At 44.2% G+C, this 18,860-nt stretch overlaps 2 protein-coding genes across 3 annotated transcripts; both read left to right on the plus strand.

The window, feature by feature from the left end:
* The first annotated feature begins 10,550 nt into the window (after positions 1-10,550).
* Positions 10,551-14,695, plus strand: LOC127305967 (SH3 domain-containing protein 2). Of its 2 annotated transcripts, XM_051336570.2 has the most exons (10): positions 10,679-10,876; positions 10,995-11,108; positions 11,207-11,276; positions 11,370-11,521; positions 12,546-12,647; positions 13,404-13,604; positions 13,694-13,756; positions 13,865-14,020; positions 14,133-14,207; positions 14,360-14,695. In XM_051336570.2, exons 1-10 carry the CDS (start codon positions 10,817-10,819, stop codon positions 14,474-14,476), a joined length of 1,110 nt encoding a protein of 369 aa, XP_051192530.1. In that variant the 5' UTR covers positions 10,679-10,816; the 3' UTR covers positions 14,477-14,695. The 2 variants fall into 2 exon arrangements, with proteins under 2 accessions (XP_051192528.1, XP_051192530.1); XM_051336568.2 differs by having other exon boundaries at positions 10,551-10,876; positions 11,207-11,521.
* A 347-nt stretch (positions 14,696-15,042) lies between these two features.
* LOC127305978 (uncharacterized) lies at positions 15,043-18,388 on the plus strand. The gene is made up of 2 exons (XM_051336575.2): positions 15,043-15,565; positions 17,946-18,388. The coding sequence occupies exons 1-2, from the start codon at positions 15,122-15,124 to the stop codon at positions 18,273-18,275; spliced, it is 774 nt and encodes a 257-aa protein (XP_051192535.1). The 5' UTR covers positions 15,043-15,121; the 3' UTR covers positions 18,276-18,388.
* Positions 18,389-18,860: the final 472 nt, after the last annotated feature.

Consider the following 18,860-nt stretch of genomic DNA (forward strand, 5'->3'; position numbering starts at 1 on the left):
GTCCAGGGGTGAACTACTCACTCATCACTCCGGAGGCGACCATGGCGGTGTAGAGTCCTCTGGGAGATGAATCCCCTCTCCGGCAGGGTGCCGGAGGCGATCTCCTGAATCCCCCGAGATGGGATTGGCGGCGGCGGCGTCTCTGGAAGGTTTTCCGTATCGTGGCTCTCGGTACTGGGGGTTTCGCGACGAAGGCTATTTGTAGGCGGAAAGGGCAGGTCAGGGGGCCACACGAGGGGCCCAGGAGACAGGCCGGCGCGGCCAGGGCTTGGGCCGCGCCGCCCTGTGGTCTGGCCGCCTCGTGGCCCCACTTCATTGACTCTTCGGTCTTCTGGAAGCTTCGTGTGAAAATAGGCCCCTGGGCGTTGATTTCGTCCAATTCCGAGAATATTTCCTTACTAGGATTTCTGAAACCAAAAACAGTAGAAAACAGCAACTGACTCTTCGGCATCTTGTTAATAGGTTAGTTCCAGAAAATGCATAAATATGATGTAAAGTATGCATAAAACATGTAGATATCGTCAATAATGTGGCATGGAACATAAGAAATTATCGATACGTCGGAGACGTATCAGATGGGCAGCAGCATCATCAGAACTAACACCAGAAAATTGCTCTCGCATAACAAGATTTAGTAAAGCAGGTTTAATTTCAAAGAATTCTGCTGTAGTAGCAGGTGGAGCAATAGGTGTGCATAAGAAATAATTATTATTTGTGGTTTTGAAGTCACACAACTTAGTATTTTCAGGAGTACCCATTTTAGCAATAGTAAATAAAGCAAACTAGATAAAGTAAATGCAAGTAACTAATTTTTTTGTGTTTTTAATATGGAGTGCAAACAAGATAGCAAGTAAAGTAAAACTAGCAACTAATTTTTGTGTGTTTTGATTTAGTGCAGCAAACAAAGTAGTAAATAAAATAAAGCAAGACAAAAACAAAGTAAAGAGATTGCGATGTGGAGACTCCCCTTGCAGCGTGTCTTGATCTCCCCGGCAACGGCGCCAGAAAAAGAGCTTGATACGCGTACAACACGCGTCCGTTGGGAACCCCAAGAGGAAGGTGTGATGCGTACAGCGGCAAGTTTTCCCTCAGTAAGAAACCAAGGTTTATCGAACCAGTAGGAGCCAAGAAGCACGTTGAAGGTTGATGGCGGCGAGATGTAGTGCGGTGCAACACCAGGGATTCCGGCGCCAACATGGAACCTGCACAACACAACCAAAGTACTTTGCCCCAACGAAACAGTGAGGTTGTCAATCTCACCGGCTTGCTGTAACAAAGGATTAGATGTATAGTGTGGATGATGATTGTTTGCAGAAAACAGTAGAACAATTGCAGTAGATTGTATTTCAGATGTAAAGAATGGACCGGGGTCCACAGTTCACTAGTGGTGTCTCTCCCATAAGATAAATAGCATGTTGGGTGAACAAATTACAGTTGGGCAATTGACAAATAGAGAGGGCATGACCATGCACATACATGATATGATGAGTATTGTGAGATTTAATTGGGCATTACGACAAAGTACATAGACCGCTATCCAGCATGCATCTATGCCTAAAAAGTCCACCTTCAGGTTATCATCCGATCCCCTTCCAGTATTAAGTTGCAAACAACAGACAATTGCATTAAGTATGGTGCGTAATGTAATCAATAACTACATCCTCGGACATAGCATCAATGTTTTATCCCTAGTGGCAACAGCACATCCATAACCTTAGAGGTTTCCGTCACTCCCCCAGATTCACGGAGGCATGAACCCACTATCGAGCATAAATACTCCCTCTTGGAGTTACTAGCAAAAACTTGGCCAGAGGCTCTACTAATAACGGAGAGCATGCAAGATCATAAATAACACATAGATTGATAATCAACATAACATAGTATTCTCTATCCATCGGATCCCAACAAACACAACATATAGCATTACAGATAGATGATCTTGATCATGTTAGGCAGCTCACAAGATCCGACAATGAAGCACATAAGGAGAAGACAACCATCTAGCTACTGCTATGGACCCATAGTCCAGGGGTGAACTACTCACTGATCACTTCGGAGGCGACCATGGCGGTGTAGAGTCCTCCGGGAGATGAATCCCCTCTCCGGCAGGGTGCCGGAGGCGATCTCCTGAATCCCCCGAGATGGGATTGGCGGCGGCGGCGTCTCTGGATGGTTTTCCGTATCATGGCTCTCGGTACTGGGGGTTTCGCGACGAAGGCTATTTGTAGGCGGAAGGGCAGGTCAGGGGGCGTCACGAGGGGCCCAGACGACAGGCCGGCGCGGCCAGGGCTTGGGCCGCGCCGCCCTGGTGTCTGGCCACCTCGTGGCCCCACTTCGTCTCCTCTTCGGTCTTCTAGAAGCTTCGTGTGAAAATAGGCCCCTGGGCGTTGATTTCGTCCAATTCCGAGAATATTTCCTTACTAGGATTTCTGAAACCAAAAACAGCAGAAAACATCAACTGGCTCTTCAGCATCTCGTTAATAGGTTAGTGCCGGAAAATGCATAAATATGACATAAAGTATGCATAAAACATGTAGATATCATCAATAATGTGGCATGGAACATAAGAAATTATTGATACGTCGGAGACGTATCAATGTGGCACTGTCGTCTTGGTCATATTGGAGTGAAACGCATGAAGAAACTCCATACCGATGGATTACTTGAATCACTTGACTTTGAGTCATTTGATAGATGCGAAGCATGTCTGATGGGAAAAATGACTAAGACTCCATTTGCTGGTATTATGGAGCGAGCTACTGACTTATTGGAAATCATACATACCGATGTGTGCGGACCAATGAGTGTAGCATCGCGCGGTGGTTATCGTTATGTTCTAACCTTCACAGATGATCTGAGTAGATATGGGTATATCTATTTCATGAAACATAAATCCGAAACTTTCGAGAAGTTTAAGGAATTCCAAAGTGAAGTAGAAAATCAACGTAACAAGAAGATTAAATTTCTACGATCTGATCGTGGAGGTGAATATCTGAGTTATGAGTTTGACATGCATTTAAAGAAATGCGGAATACTTTCACAATTGACACCGCCGGGAACACCTCAACGAAACGGTGTGTCCGAACGTCGTAATCGAACTCTCTTAGATATGGTTCGTTCTATGATGTCTCTTACTGATTTGCCGTTATCATTTTGGAGTTATGCATTAGAGACAGCCGCATTCACTTTAAATAGAGCACCATCAAAATCCGTTGAAACGACACCGTATGAATTGTGGTTTAATAAGAAACCTAAGCTGTCGTTCCTTAAAGTTTGGGGTTGCGAAGCCTATGTAAAGAAGTTACAACCGGACAAGCTAGAACCCAAAGCGGAGAAATGCATCTTCATAGGATACCCTAAGGAAACTATAGGGTACACTTTCTATCACAGATCCGAAGGCAAAATCTTTGTTGCTAAGAACGGAACCTTTCTTGAGAAAGAATTTCTCACTAAAGAAGTGACTGGAAGAAAAGTAGAACTCGATGAGATTGATGAATCTTCACTAGTTGATCAGAGTAGCGCAGTACCGGAAGTTGTTCCTGTGCCGCCTACACCGGCAATAGAGGAAGCAAATGATAATGATCATGAAACTTCGAATGAGGAAACTACTGAACCTCGAAGATCGACAAGGGAACGTGCCACTCCTGATTGGTATGATCCTTGTCTAAATATCATGATTGTGGACAACAATGATGAAGACCCTGCGACGTATGAAGAAGCGATGATGAGCCCAGATTCAAACAAATGGCAAGAAGCCATGAAATCCGAAATGGGATCCATGTATGATAACCAAGTGTGTACTTTGGTAGACTTACCTGATAGCCGCAAGGCTGTTGAGAATAAATGGATCTTCAAGAGAAAAACAGATGCTGATGGTAATATTACTGTCTATAAAGCTCGACTTGTCGCAAAGGGTTTCCGACAAATTCAAGGAGTTGACTACGATGAGACTTTCTCACCTGTAGCGAAGCTAAAATCTGTGAGGATTTTGTTAGCAATAGCTGCATTTTTCGATTATGAGATTTGGCAGATGGATGTCAAAACGGCGTTCCTTAATGGAGACATTGAGGAAGAGTTGTATATGGTACAACCCAAAGGTTTTGTCGATCCTAAAAATGCTGACAAAGTATGCAAACTTCAGCGTTCAATTTATGGACTGAAGCAAGCATCGAGAAGTTGGAACCGACGCTTTGATAAGGTGATCAAAGACTTCGGGTTTATACAGTGTCATGGAGAGGCCTGTATTTACAAGAAAGTGAGTGGGAGCTCTGTAGCATTCCTGATATTATATGTAGATGACATATTATTGATTGGGAATGATATAGAACTATTAAGCAGTGTAAAAGGTTATTTGAATAATAGTTTTTCAATGAAAGACCTTGGTGAAGCATCGTATATATTAGGCATCAAGATTTATAGAGATAGATCAAGACGCCTAATAGGGCTATCACAGAGTACATATCTAGACAAGATTCTAAAGAAGTTTAGAATGGACGAAAGTAAGAAAGGATTCTTACCTATGTTACTAGGCAAGGTCTTGAGAAAGACTCAAGGTCCGGCTACGGCAGAAGAAAGAGAAAGGATGAGTCAGATTCCCTATGCCTCGACAGTAGGCTCTATCATGTATGCCATGCTATATACTAGACCGGATATAACACATGCTGTTAGTTTGACTAGCAGATATCAAAGTGATCCAGGAATGGAACACTGGACAGCGGTCAAGAATATCCTGAAGTACTTGAAAAGAACTAAGGATATGTTTCTTTGTTATGGAGGTGACCAAGAGCTCGTTGTAACAAGTTACACCGATGCAAGTTGGAACACTGATCCTGATGACTCTAAGTCACGATGCAGGTACGTGTTTATATTGAATGGTGTTGCGATGGTGGGCAAGCTCGAAGCAGTCCACGGTGGCGAAGTCTTCAACATAATCAGAGTACATAGCGGCTTCAGAGGCTTCATCAGAAGCGGTATGGATGAAGAGGTTCATTGTAGAGCTCGGTGTGGTTCCTAGTGCATTGGACCCACTAGTCATCTACTGTGACAACATGGGTGCCATCGCCAATGCACAAGAACCAAGGTCACACAAGAGGCTGAAGCATATCAAGCTGCGTTATCACTCGATTCGCGAGTACATCGAAGATGGAGAAGTAAAGATTTGCAAAGTACACACTGATCTGAATGTAGCAGATCCGTTGACTAAAGCTCTCCCTAGGGCAAAGCATGACCAACACCAGAATGCCATGGGTGTTAGGTACCTTACAATGTAATCTAGATTATTGACTCTAGTGCAAGTGGGAGACCGTTGGAGATATGCCCAAGAGGCAATAATAAAAGTGGTTATTATATATATCTTTATGTTTATGATAAATGTTTATATACCATGCTATAATTGTATTAACCGAAACATTGATACATGTGTGATATGTAAACAACAAAGAGTCCCTAGGAAAGCCTCTTAACTAGCTTGTTGATTAATAGATGATTAGTTTCATAATCATGAACATTGGATGTTATTAATAACAAGGTTATATCATTATATGAATGATGTAATGGACACACCCAATTAAGCGTAGCATAAGATCACGTCATTAAGTTATTTGCTATAAGCTTTCGATACATAGTTACCTAGTCCTTTCGACCATGAGATCATGTAAATCACTTATACCGGAAAGGTACTTTGATTACATCAAACGCCACTGCGTAAATGGGTGGTTATAAATGTGGGATTAAGTATCCGGAAAGTATGAGTTGAGGCATATGGATCAACAGTGGGATTTGTCCATCCCGATGACGGATAGATATACTCTGGGCCCTCTCGGTGGAATGTCGTCTAATGTCTTGCAAGCATATGAATAAGTTCATAAGAGACCACATACCACGGTACGAGTAAAGAGTACTTGTCAGGAGACGAGGTTGAACAAAGTATAGAGTGATACCGATGATCAAACCTCGGACAAGTAAAATATCGCGTGACAAAGAGAATTGGTATCGTATGTGAATGGTTCATTCGATCACTAAAGTCATCGTTGAATATGTGGGAGCCATTATGGATCTCCAGATCCCGCTATTGGTTATTGGTCGGAGAGAGTTCTCACCCATGTCCACATAGTTCGCGAACCGTAGGGTGACACACTTAAGGTTTGATGTTGTAATAGTAGAACTTGAAATATGGAATGGAGTTCGAAGTATTGTTCGAAGTCTCGGATGGGATCCCGGACATCACGAGGAGTTCCGGAATGGTCCGGAGAATAAGATTCACATATAGGAAGTCATTTTATAAGTTTGAAAATGATCCGGTGATTTTTTGGAAGGTTCTAGAAGGTTCTAGAAAAGTCCGGAAGAAATTAGTTTGGAAGGCGGAGTCCCGAAGGGACTCCACCTCCCATGGCCGGCCAACCCTAGAGGGGGGAGTTCAAGGTGGACTCCACCAAGGGGGCCGGCCACCCCCCCCTCATGGAAGGGTGGGAATCCCACTTGGGTGGGAGTCCCACTTTGGGTAGGTTTCCCTACTACATGGAAGGTTTTGGGTTGGGGTCTTATTCGAAGAATTGTACTCCAACACTTGGGGGTTCCACCTATATAATGAGGGGCCAAGGGGAGGGGGCCGGCCACCACAAGCCACCAAGCTGGCCGCACCCCATAGAGGCCGGCCACCCCCTGTCCCCAAACCCTAGCCGCCCCACTCCTTCCCCTCTCCCGCAACGCTTAGTGAAGCTCTGCCGGAGATCTCCATCGCCACCACCAACACGCCGTCGTGCTGCCGGATTCAAGGAGGAGCTACTACTTCCGCTGCCCGCTGGAACGGGGAGGTGGACGCCGTCTTCATCAACACCGAACGTGTGACCGAGTACGGAGGTGCTGCCCGATTGTGGCACCGTCAAGATCTTCTACGCGCTTTTGCAAGCGGCAAGTGATCGTCTACCGCAGGAACAAGAGCCTCATCTTGTAGGCTTTGGAAATCTTCAAGGGTGAGTCGCGTTCATCCCCTCGTTGCTCCCGTCTTCTAGATTGCATCTTGGCTTGGATTGCGTTCTCGCGGTAGGAAATTTTTTGTTTTCTATGCAACGAATCCCTACAATAGCTTACAATTTTAAAATATCAACATCAGCAGCAAGACTATCAACCTTAGAAGCAAGAACATCAATTTTACCAAGCTTTTCTTCAACAGATTTGTTAAAAACAGTTTGTGTACTAATAAATTCTTTAAGCATGGCTTCAAGACCAGAGGGTACACTCCTATTATTGTTGTAAGAATTACCATCAGAATTACCATAACAATTACCATTATTAGAAGGATATGGCCTATAGTTGTTACCAGAATTATTCCTATAAGCATTGTTGTTGAAATTATTATTTTTAATGAAGTTCACATCAACATGCTCTTCTTGAGCAACCAATGAAGCTAAAGGAACATTATTAGGATCAACATTAGATCTACCATTCACAAGCATAGACATAATAGCATCAATCTTATCACTCAAGGAGGAGGTTTCTTCAACATAATTTACCTTCTTACCTTGTGGAGCCCTTTCAGTGTGCCATTCAGAGTAGTTGATCATCATATCATCAAGGAGCTTTGTTGCGGCGCCTAGAGTGATGGACATAAAAGTACCTCTAGCAGCTGAATCCAATAGGTTCCGCGAAGAAAACTTCAGTCCTGCATAAAAGGTTTGGATGATCATCCAAGTAGTCAGTCCATGGGTAGGGCAATTCTTTACCAAAGATTTCATTCTTTCCCATGCTTGGGCAACATGCTCATTATCCAATTGTTTAAAATTCATTATGCTACTTCTCAAAGATATAATTTTAGTAGGAGGATAATATCTACCAATGAAAGCATCCTTACATTTAGTCCATGAATCAATACTATTTTTAGGCAAAGATAGCAACAATCTTTAGCTCTTTCTCTTAAGGAGAAAGGAAACAATTTAAATTTTATAATGTCACCATCTACATCCTTATACTTTTGCATTTCACAAAGTTCAACAAAATTATTAAGATGGGCAGCAGCATCATCAGAACTAACACCAGAAAATTGCTCTCTCATAACAAGATTTAGTAAAGCAGGTTTAATTTCATAAAAATCTGCTGTAGTAGCAGGTGGAGCAATAGGTGTGCATACGAAATCATTATTATTTGTGCTTGTGAAGTCACACAACTTAGTATTCTCAGGAGTACCCATTTTAGCAGTAGTAAATAAAGCAAAATTGATAAAGTAAATGCAAGTAACTATTTTTTTTGTATTTTTGATATAAAGAAAGCAAACAAGACAGTAAATAAAGTAAAGCAAGTAACTACTTTTTTTTGTATTTTTGATATAAAGAAAGCTAACAAAGCAGTAAATAAAATAAAGTAAAGCAAGACAAAAACAAAGTAAAGAGATTGGATGTGAGAGACTCCCCTTGCAGCGTGTCTTGATCTCCCCGGCAACAGCGCCAGAAAAAAAGAGCTGGCGTGCAGTTGACGTGGGAGTTAGAGATCTCTGTAGTGTAACTTTTCTTCAGGTCCCCGGCAACGGCGCCAGAAAAAGAGCTTCTTAACGCGTGAAGCACACGTCCGTTGGGAACCCCAAGAGGAAGGTGTGATGCGTACAACAGCAAGTTTTCCCTCGGTAAGAAACCAAGGTTATCGAACCAGTAGGAGTCAAGGGCCACGTGAAGGTTGTTGGTGACGGCGTGTAGTGCGGCGCAACACCAGGGATTCCGGCGCCAACGTGGAACCTGCACAACACAATCAAAATACTTTGCCCCAACGTAACAGTGAGGTTGTCAATCTCACCGGCTTGCTGTAAACAAAGGATTAAATGTATGGTGTGGAAAATGATGTTTGTTTGCAATAAACAGTAGAGAACAATGATTATAGTAGATTGTATTCAGATGTAAAAGAATGGACCGGGGTCCACAGTTCACTAGTGGTGTCTCTCCAATAAGATAAATAGCATGTTGGGTGAACAAATTACAGTTGGGCAATTGACAAATAGAGAGGGCATAACAATGCACATACATATCATGATGACTAATATGAGATTTACTTAGGGCATTACGACAAAGTACATACCCCGCTATCCAGCATGCATCTATGCCTAAAAAGTCCACCTTCGGGTTAGCATCCGCACCCCTTCCAGTATTAAGTTGCAAACAACAGACAATTGCATTAAGTATGGTGCGTAATGTAATCAACACAAATATCCTTAGACAAAGCATTGATGTTTTATCCCTAGTGGCAACAGCACATCCACAACCTTAGAACTTTCTGTCACTGTCCCAGATTCAATGGAGGCATGAACCCACTATCGAGCATAAATACTCCCTCTTGGAGTCACAAGTATCAACTTGGGCAGAGCCTCTACTAGCAACGAAGAGCATGCAAGATCATAAACAACACATATATGATAGATTGATAATCAACTTGACATAGTATTTCATATTCATCGGATCCCAACAAACACAACATGTAGCATTACAAATAGATGATCTTGATCATGATAGGCAGCTCACAAGATCTAAACATGATAGCACAATGAGGAGAAAACAACCATCTAGCTACTGCTATGGACCCATAGTCCAAGGATGAACTACTCACACATCAGTCCGGAGGCGATCATGGTGATGAAGAGTCCTCCGGGAGATGATTCCCCTCTCCGGCAGGGTGCCGGAGGCGATCTCCTGAATCCCCCGAGATGGGATTGGCGGCGGCGGCGTCTCTGGAACTTTTTCCGTATCGTGGCTCTCGGTCTTCTGGAAGCTCCGTGGAAAAATAAGACCCTGGGCGTTGATTTCGTCCAATTCCGAGAATATTTCCTTTGTAGGATTTCTGAAACCAAAAACAGCACAAAACAAGAACTGGCGCTTCGGCATCTTGTCAATAGGTTAGTGCCGGAAAATGCATAATAATGACATAAAGTGTGTATAAAACATGTGAGTATTGTCATAAAAGTAGCATGGAACATAAAAAATTATAGATACGTTTGAGACGTATCACCGCCCCTTCACTGGAGTCGCGAGCTTAGCTCGGTGGTGTCTCTTGGGACAACGAGGAGGGGGAAGATGGGATGGAAGAAGCGACGGCGCGGCTAGGGTTTTGCCTCCTCGTTCGCTAGGAGAGGGCGACGCGAGGAGAGCGAAACAGTTCGTCCTGTATTGGGCCATCACGGAGTGCATGCACCTCCGCTGTAGATGCATCTGAGACGAAGGGGATGAAAAAGCCCTCTCATCCCTCAGTATAGATCTGGTATTGCCTATGCCTTAGTTAATATCAAACCCTGCAACGTGCAGTTTGACAAAATCTTCCTTCAGTCCTCCGATCATTTTTTTTCTTAAACTATGTGATAGAGAAGTAATAAAACAAGTTGTATTAAACAAATAATATTAGTCCCTCCATTTTATGAAACTTATCTGAGATTTGTTCAAACTTAGATATATCTAGAGATATATCTAAATTTTGATAAACATTTAGCGAGAGGGAGGGAGTACAATGTATCCTTTACTTCCATCTATCTATTTTCTCCTCGGAAAACTCCCCTTTGTCGATCATCTCACCGTTGGATCGTTCGTTACCACGAGCCGAAGAAGAGAGTGGAAAGGAGGGGGAAAGAAAGAGAGAGGGAGGAGAGCGAAGCAGGCCAGGCCGGAGCCGAGGAATCCTCAAGCCACCAGTCCACCACCCTCCTCCCGCACCCTCCGATTCAGATCTCTCCTTCGGTCCTTCCCCTCCCCTCCCAACGACCGGAGTCCCTTCGATCTCCATTCCTCCCCAGCCCCGATCTCCTCGTCGTTCAGGTAGCCAGCAGCGTTGGCGGCCGAGGCGGAGGCCAATGGAGGCCATCCGGAAGCAGGCTTCCAAGCTCCGAGAGCAGGTCGCCCGGCAGCAGCAGGTGAGCAACGCGGCACCGCCGCCCGCCCATGATTCTTCTCCCTTTGCCCCTCCGGATGCGGCACTTCGAGATCTCATTCTTGTCTCTGACCGGCTGTCCCCGTGCTTGCGTGTCGCAGGCCGTGCTGAAGCAGTTCGGGGGCGGGTACGCGGACAGCGTGTTCGCGGACGAGGGCGAGGCGCAGCAGCACACCAAGCTCGAGAAGCTCTACATCTCCACGCGCGCCGCCAAGGTAAGGCAGACGAACAACGGACGGTTTCCTCCCCAGTTCCTCGTTCTTTGCCCCGCCAAGATTTCTCTTAGAAATGTTTTTTCTTTTGCCTCTGACAGCACTTCCAAAGGGACATAGTTCGCGGGGTGGAGGGGTACATCGTCACAGGCTCGAAGCAAGTCGAAATCGGTACTGTTCTTGTGGCAACTTTGAATTGTGCGTGTAATGCGTGGCGTGGTTTCATAGGGATTGAAATTGTGTGTGTGTTTTGTGGTTTCACAGGTAACAAGTTATGTGAGGATGGCAAGAAGTATGGTGTTGAGAACACCTGTACCAGTGGGAGTACATTATCAAGGGCAGCGCTGAGCTTTGCGAAGGCACGGTCCCTGATCGAGAAGGAACGGGGGAACCTGCTGAAAGCGTTTGGCACTCAGGTAATCATTCCTTTCTCGGTTCATCCCCGCAGCGTATAGAAACATGGGACTATGTGTTATGTACAATTGATTGGTTCGTTAGGATGCGCAACGGTTTGACAACAATTGCCAAAAATCTGAGAAGTCTATTTACGTCATTATTTCCATGATATATGTTAGTAGTATTTAAGTTGCGCGGGAACAAAAACACTGCCATCTTCACGGTTTTTGGCAGTCATACACCAATACACCATAGAGTCGTAATTAAGCAACATTTGTTGTTAGTATAATTTGTCGTTTTCTGAATGGTGGCCATCTAGCGTTGTTGTTCGTAAAACCAAGGTTACCAATGAATATATGGAATGGAAAATAATTTTGTGCTACCTCTTGTTACGAATTCAGACACGCGATGACATATATGGTAATATATGATGGTTGTCCTCCATTACGTGTGGTTACCGGGAGGCGATACTAAGCATGCCATAATTTTTTTAGAGAGCAGAGCATGCACAGGTAGGCCAAAGGGTAGGGAACCATGACTGTCACAGCTCAAACAAATTGTGGAATTGTACCACACAAATATTGTAATACATCCAATGACTAGCCACAGACGGGAAGATACCCGTACTAAATCCACTATCATATATGGAACAGCTAGTTTCAGAACCTTTTTCTTAATTTCTCCTTCTATTTGTAAAAAAAAAAATGCAAGAGTAGAAGATGCAATAGGTAAAAAGTACAGCGTGCGGGATCAGTGAGATGTTTTTCTCTGTAGTAGTACAACTATACCTGGCTACAAGAGTACTAGTTTGTAAATTACTGTAGTTGTCCTTTTGAGCATGTTGCTGGTATTATTTTTGTCCACGGAAACCCTCACATCAGCCAATCCTGTGTGAAGACTAAATTATTCATTACCTTGTGCAGACTAATAACCACCTTATTATGTCATGAATGTCTTTACTTATAACATCCTTGCACAATCTTTGTTCATTGATATTGGTAATCAATCTGCATTTTTTGTGGAACTAATGGCTAATATTTTCAGGTGGCGGAGCCACTGAGGGCTATGGTGATGGGAGCTCCTTTGGAAGATGCTCGTCACCTTGCCCAAAGATATGACAGAATGCGGCAAGAAGCTGAAGCACAGGTTATTTTACTATGAAACAAGCTATCTTGAACTTTTGTCTCGTTCCTCCGTATGGCCTACAAAAGATCCATTACTAAGGTAGTGGAAAGTTTGAAATATACATAACAGAATGTCATAGCAAAAGTATGGGATTACTCAGAAGATCTTGCCTGGTAAACCAATAAATTTCTAGAACAATTGTTACCAATACTGGAAATTTTCCTTGTTGAAAAATACCATATCTATTTCACCAAGTCAACTTGTTTTATGAGAAAGATATTATGGAATGTGAATCACTACTGTGTGGCTGTGTGCAACTCACTATATGGATATTTCACATAAGGCTATAGTAGAAGTTATTTGAGCCATCTAGACAGATCGATTTCTCACATTATCTTCTCTTTTCTGTGCTAGAATCCAATACCTAAATAAATGAGCACTTTTACTGTTTTTTAATTGGTAAAGTAGTTCACTTCTCAGTTTAGAAATAATGTTTTCGTATGTAGGAACCAGAGGAAATAGGTGAGGTGCTTGACCTTCTTAAGCAATTGTGTAGTGAGTAGCAACTATACTAGCCCATTTTTAATTTGATTTTCTGTGTGCGGGTGATCCCTAAGAAACTTCATTGCTGAGAAACATTCACCTCTCCATCAACTTTTCTGCTGTTGCTCGGCTATTTTTTCCCTTTAGTTTCTGCCCACTATTTTATTGCTGCACTTTAAATTTGATTTTGTTGATTCTACAAGGAACTTAGGGAGGTATCTGTGAGTTCTGCAGGCTATTGAAGTTTCAAAGCGTCAAATGAAGATAAGAGAGACGTCTGGAAATGGTGATATGATTTCAAGGTTAGAGGCTGCTGAATCAAAGCTGCAAGAGCTAAAATCAAATATGGGGACTCTAGGGAAAGAAGCTGTTGCAGCAATGACGGCTGTTGAAGGCCAACAGCAAAGACTGACATTGCAACGTCTTATCGCGCTGGTATATATTTTCTTTGTTTAGTTATATCACTTGATTAATGTCTTAAGCTCTACTATTACTTCAAATGACACTTGTTGATCTTACTGAAGGTTGAATCTGAGAGAAGTTACCACCAAAGGGTCCTACAAATTCTAGACCAACTTGAAAGAGAGGTATGGATTGCTTTGTATGGTGTCAAATCATGTACGGAAGTGAAACCTGTACATGGTCGAGAAAGATATTGGTTTTGGTATCCTGATTCTGCATTATTTAATTTACAGATGGTATCTGAGCGCCAGAGAATTGAAGGAGCACCTCCTCCAGTCATTGAGAGTTCTATGCCGCCTCCACCTGCATATGAAGAAGTTAATGGTATATTCATGAGGGCCCCAACAGTTGCTGAATTAGTGGAGACAGTGGAGCATTTCTTGGCCGAGGTAACCAAATATTTGCTTTCTCATGATGGACAAGTTAGTAGCTTACTGCTAATTTGTTTTACGTGTTATGGATTTTCTTCCTGACTGCTATGTATGCCCATTTTCCTTTTAGGCCATCCAGTCGTACCGAGCTGAGAGTGAAACAGAGCTCAACCTGTCAAGTGGTGACTACATAGTGGTTCGCCAGGTACCGCTTTCTATTCTACCACTAGCTTTAAACATATCGCTTTCTGAATGTTGTTTATTGCCATCTCATATGCTTTTTACGTCAAGTCCAGATGCAATCCTACATTTTGTACAAATTTGACTACCCTAAACTTCTGCTGGTTACGTAATCAGGTGTCAAACAATGGATGGGCTGAAGGCGAGTGCAGGGGGAAAGCTGGTTGGTTCCCTTACGAGTTCATCGAGAAACGGGACCGTGTGCTGGCAAGCAAAGTTTCCCAGGTCTTCTAGAAATTGATAGGGCCATACATATGTCCCTGGTGTTATACACTGTACATTGTGATGTTCTTTTGTCCCATAAGGCGATCTGTGAAGAAGTTGTGGATGTTCTTTTTTTGTTTTTGTTTCATTCTTTTTGTCAAAAAACACCTGCCCGTGAGATTGGTTGTTGATCCTTCAGGCTAGCTATCTGCACTGTTCAAATTATACCGGCTGGAAACTGAACTTGCACATTGCACTCTCCTCAAATTTACGCTGACTAGACCGTTTTTTTCTTTCGTATTTACATATATTTCAAGGAGAAACCTGTAAACTTATGAAACACATTTGCGAAGTACCAAAGGCTTTTCTTACAATCCGAAAACCTGAGACACTGTTTCCAAAGCTGGAGTTTTTTTTTTGGAATCCTACAGGAATCGAACTGTTCTTTGTAAATTTGCTTGAAATTCCTGTGTATCTCAGATCGTAATTTTTGCACGTGTTCTTGTTTGAACTAAATCGACTACATGACGCTGGCAGATGGGGCCCGATCCTCACAGTTTGTGCTCTTGTCAATTTCTTATCTCTCTCGCCTGTGTCTCTCCAGTTGCTGCCTAGTGCTATCCCCTGCTTATCCCCTCCGAAGTACATCGCCGCCTCCGCATCCCGTCGAACACAATGGCGAGCGTGGCGGCGGCGGTCACCCTCCTCCGCATCCCTCTCGCCCGCCTCTCCACTCACCTCCGATCCGTCCCGCCTCCTCGCTTCCGCCTCTCCCACTCCCACCGCGCCCTCACCTCCCTCCTCGCGCCCGGCCACGGCCTCGCCGTAGCGGCCGTTTCGGAGGCGGTGGCCACGGGGATTGAAGAGGAGCTCGAAGCAGCGGAGGTGAATGAAGAAGAGCTCGAAGCGGAGGAAGAGCAGCAGGATGCGGCTCCGCCGTCCTTCGTGCTCCCGCGGCTGCCGCGGCCGAAGCTGGACGTGAAGGAGCGGAAGGAGCTGGCCTCGTACGCGCACGGCCTCGGCAAGAAGCTCAAGTCGCAGCAGGTCGGCAAGGGCGGGGTCACGCCCTCCCTCGTCGGCGCCTTCTCCGACAACCTCGAGTCCAACGAGCTCCTCAAGGTGCCTCCCCCCTCTCCTGTTCTCTACTTCTTGTTACGATTAGTGTTGCCTGCTACTAGACTGTTATTTCAGTATATCTCAAACAAATGACATGCTGCTAATGCACTTGACGGAAAATAATTAGGATCATAGTAGGGTTCATATAACCAAAGCCATCCAGGGTTTTTGGAGTAAATTCATAATGGTAGCCGTTTTCAGTTTAGTAGCTTCAAAATGGAACGCGTGGAGCCAGGATTTTTGTCATAAGGGGGCCAGGAATTGATGTCCGCTTATCTGTGCCACTTTGTGGTAACATATTCTTTGAGCGGATGACAATGTGGCGTTGAAACAACCATTGCTTAAACGGAAATGTTTTACTGTAATTCATATAACTGCCAAACATTGCCCATGTTTCAGAATGACTAGAATTTTGGTTATTGTAATAGTAAGGCGAGTAGGATGGTGATCTTATGTTGAAGTTAGAAACTGTGTAGTAGAAATATTAGGAACATTGTACACCTCACTGGTCCTTTGGAAGTGTTAATGAGTTATATTTTGGATGATGGATAACATGAGGAACTAATGTGCACATAGAGCTGCTTAATATTAAAATTACTCCCTCTGTCCATAAATAAGTGTCTTAGTTTTGTCTGGACACATTTAGTTGTACATAGTGGTAGTAGTACAATGCACTTCCTTCCCTTTCCTTCTCATCAAAACCATCTGCTTAGTCCTTACAGAACAATTTTATCCCAAGCCTATCTTCCAGGAAATTTTGTTATAATGTGAAACAATCTAATCTTTAGGATGAATCAAAATGCTAGTTTCTCCTCAAAGCAATTAGCTTAACATAGACAGCTCTAGAGTTTTGTATTTGAACCTGGCCAAGTTGGGAGGCATGCCAAATTGAGTAGTTGTGCGTTTGTATCCGAGTCGAATAATTATGATACCTTGCAGCATTGCGCACAAAATATCCTTCTGCCAGCTTCATGTGCAGCAGCATGATCAGAACTGCACGATTTGGTGTATCTTATGCCTTTTTGTATTTTAATATCCCTTTTCTTAAGCCTCATTCCCTCTGTTCTTAGAGCATGTCTAATGGAACCCTTAAACCCTTATAGCTATAAGGGTCGAGAATTGGCAAAATTGGAGAGGTTGGAGGTGTGAAAAACATGAGGCATTTAGTGGAACCCTTAAACCCTTAAATTTTAAGGGTTGAGTCAAATAGTGGAACCCTCAAACCCTTAAATTTTAAGGGTTTGAGGGTTCCACTATTTGACTCAACCCTCAAACCCTCAAACCCTCATCACAGTTTCATATCACAAATATCACAAATATCACCATAAACATCAAACAATAATCATTCTAGTTATTATTACAACATCAAATAGTACTCTCAAGCACAAGATAATCATTCCAAATATTACAACAATGTTTTTGGCAAAATAAAAAAATTGTTCGAAGCAAATAGGACATAGCAAAGTGAAACAAAGACACATCATGAGCCTTGGCGCCGCCCATCCAACTGCCAATGGCGTCGGGCGGCGTCGGGGGAGAAGGCTGGGGGCGGGCCGAGCGGCGGTGGCGGGGAGGCTGGGGGCGGAGCGGCGGCGGCGGGAGGCTGGGGGCGGCGGCTCGATGCGGAGGAGGGAGGAGGCCGGGGCGGGCCGAGCGGCGGTGGAGAGGAGGAGGAGGAGCTCGGGCGGAGGAGGGAGGAGGAGGAGGAGCTCGGGCGGAGGAGGGAGGGACGGCGGAGGCGGAGGCGGCGGCGCGGGAGAGGCTGGGGGCGGCGGTGGGCGGAGCTCGATGCGGAGGAGGGAGGAGCGGCGGAGGCCGGGAAAAGGTCCGGCGGGGGGAGGAGGAGGTGGGGGTGCTCGATCCGGTGGCGTCGGCGGCCGGCGAGGGGAGGGGCTGGGGCGGCGGCGGCCGGCGGCGCGGTGTGGAGGTGAGCTCGGGGAGGGAGGAGGAGCTGAACTGCTTCCCGCGTCCGTTGTGAACGTGTAGGGGTCGGAGCACGGGTCGGGGCCTCCAACCCTTACCTGTACAGGTCGGGGCACGGATTGGAGCCTCGACCTCTAAATTTTTTTTTAGGGATTTAGGGATTTTGGGGTTCCACTATATAGCATTTGAACCCTTAAATCCGTAAAAAAACGGTTGTATACGGATTTAAGGGTTCCATTAGACATGCTCTTAACTTCTTATGTTTTTCACCATTATTTGCTAGGCATGCCAAATTGAGTAGTTGTGCGTTTGTATCCAAGTCTTGCAGCCTTACTCACAAATTTTTCTTGTATCCGCTTTGTGTGCAACAGCACCAACAAAACTGTACGATTTGGTGTATCTTACGCAACCTCATTTCCTGGGTTATTATGTTGCTCACCATTATCTCATTTAACAACAGCTAAAGATTCACGGGAACTGCCCTGGAGAACTACCTGATGTGATACTACAACTTGAGGAGTCAACCGGATCCATTGCTGTTGACCAAATAGGACGATCAGTTATTCTATATAGGCCTAGCTCCAGCAAGATGAAAAAGAAGGAAGAAGTCGCTAGAAACAGGGAAGAGTTTGCAAGAAATAGTGCGAGGTTTGGAAAATCTGAGAAGTCATTTGGAGAACGCCCTAGACATAACACAAGCAAGAGATTCGGAAAGTCCGGGTCAACATTTAGGACTCAACAGAAGAGAAGATCAGTAGCATCTAAGAGCTCGTCATATGGACGAGGGTAGCAGCACAAAAAATAAAATAATAGATTGTTAATTTTGTTATTGTCTTGAGAAATCATGTAAATTTTAGACCAACTAATTGCATAATGCATATTAGGGTTCAGTTCCTGCCAGTATACTCTGGTTCCATGTCTAATCAACCACATAGACAGGCTAACACCATTTTAAATTGTGAAGATTCCCTTTTTTTTGGGTTAGTGAATACTATTAACATGATAATTTAAGCGCCACAATGAAATCTGAGATAACCGAAGTGATGTGTGTATCTCACCAGCAAGCTTTGTGGTTCACTACAAGCCTTCACCTTCTCATCTCTTTCTCATGGTCCATTGATCACACGAGACCAGTGTTTCTCTCAAAAAAATTCGCCTCCATGTCTGTTAGAGCATCCCCACTCGTTGGCGCTCCCCACGCCCAAATCCGGCGAAATTTTCGTCCAGATTGGATGAAGATTTGGCGTGGGGAGCGCCGAAGTTCCAGCCGCCCCCCCGGCAGGAAACCCCCAACCTCGACCATTTAACATATTTCAAACAAATTCAACATAAAATTTAACAAGTTGGGCAAACAAGAGGACGAAAATTGCTGAAA

Source organism: Lolium perenne, chromosome 1 (assembly GCF_019359855.2).
Source record: "Lolium perenne isolate Kyuss_39 chromosome 1, Kyuss_2.0, whole genome shotgun sequence".
Lineage (NCBI taxonomy): Eukaryota > Viridiplantae > Streptophyta > Magnoliopsida > Poales > Poaceae > Lolium > Lolium perenne.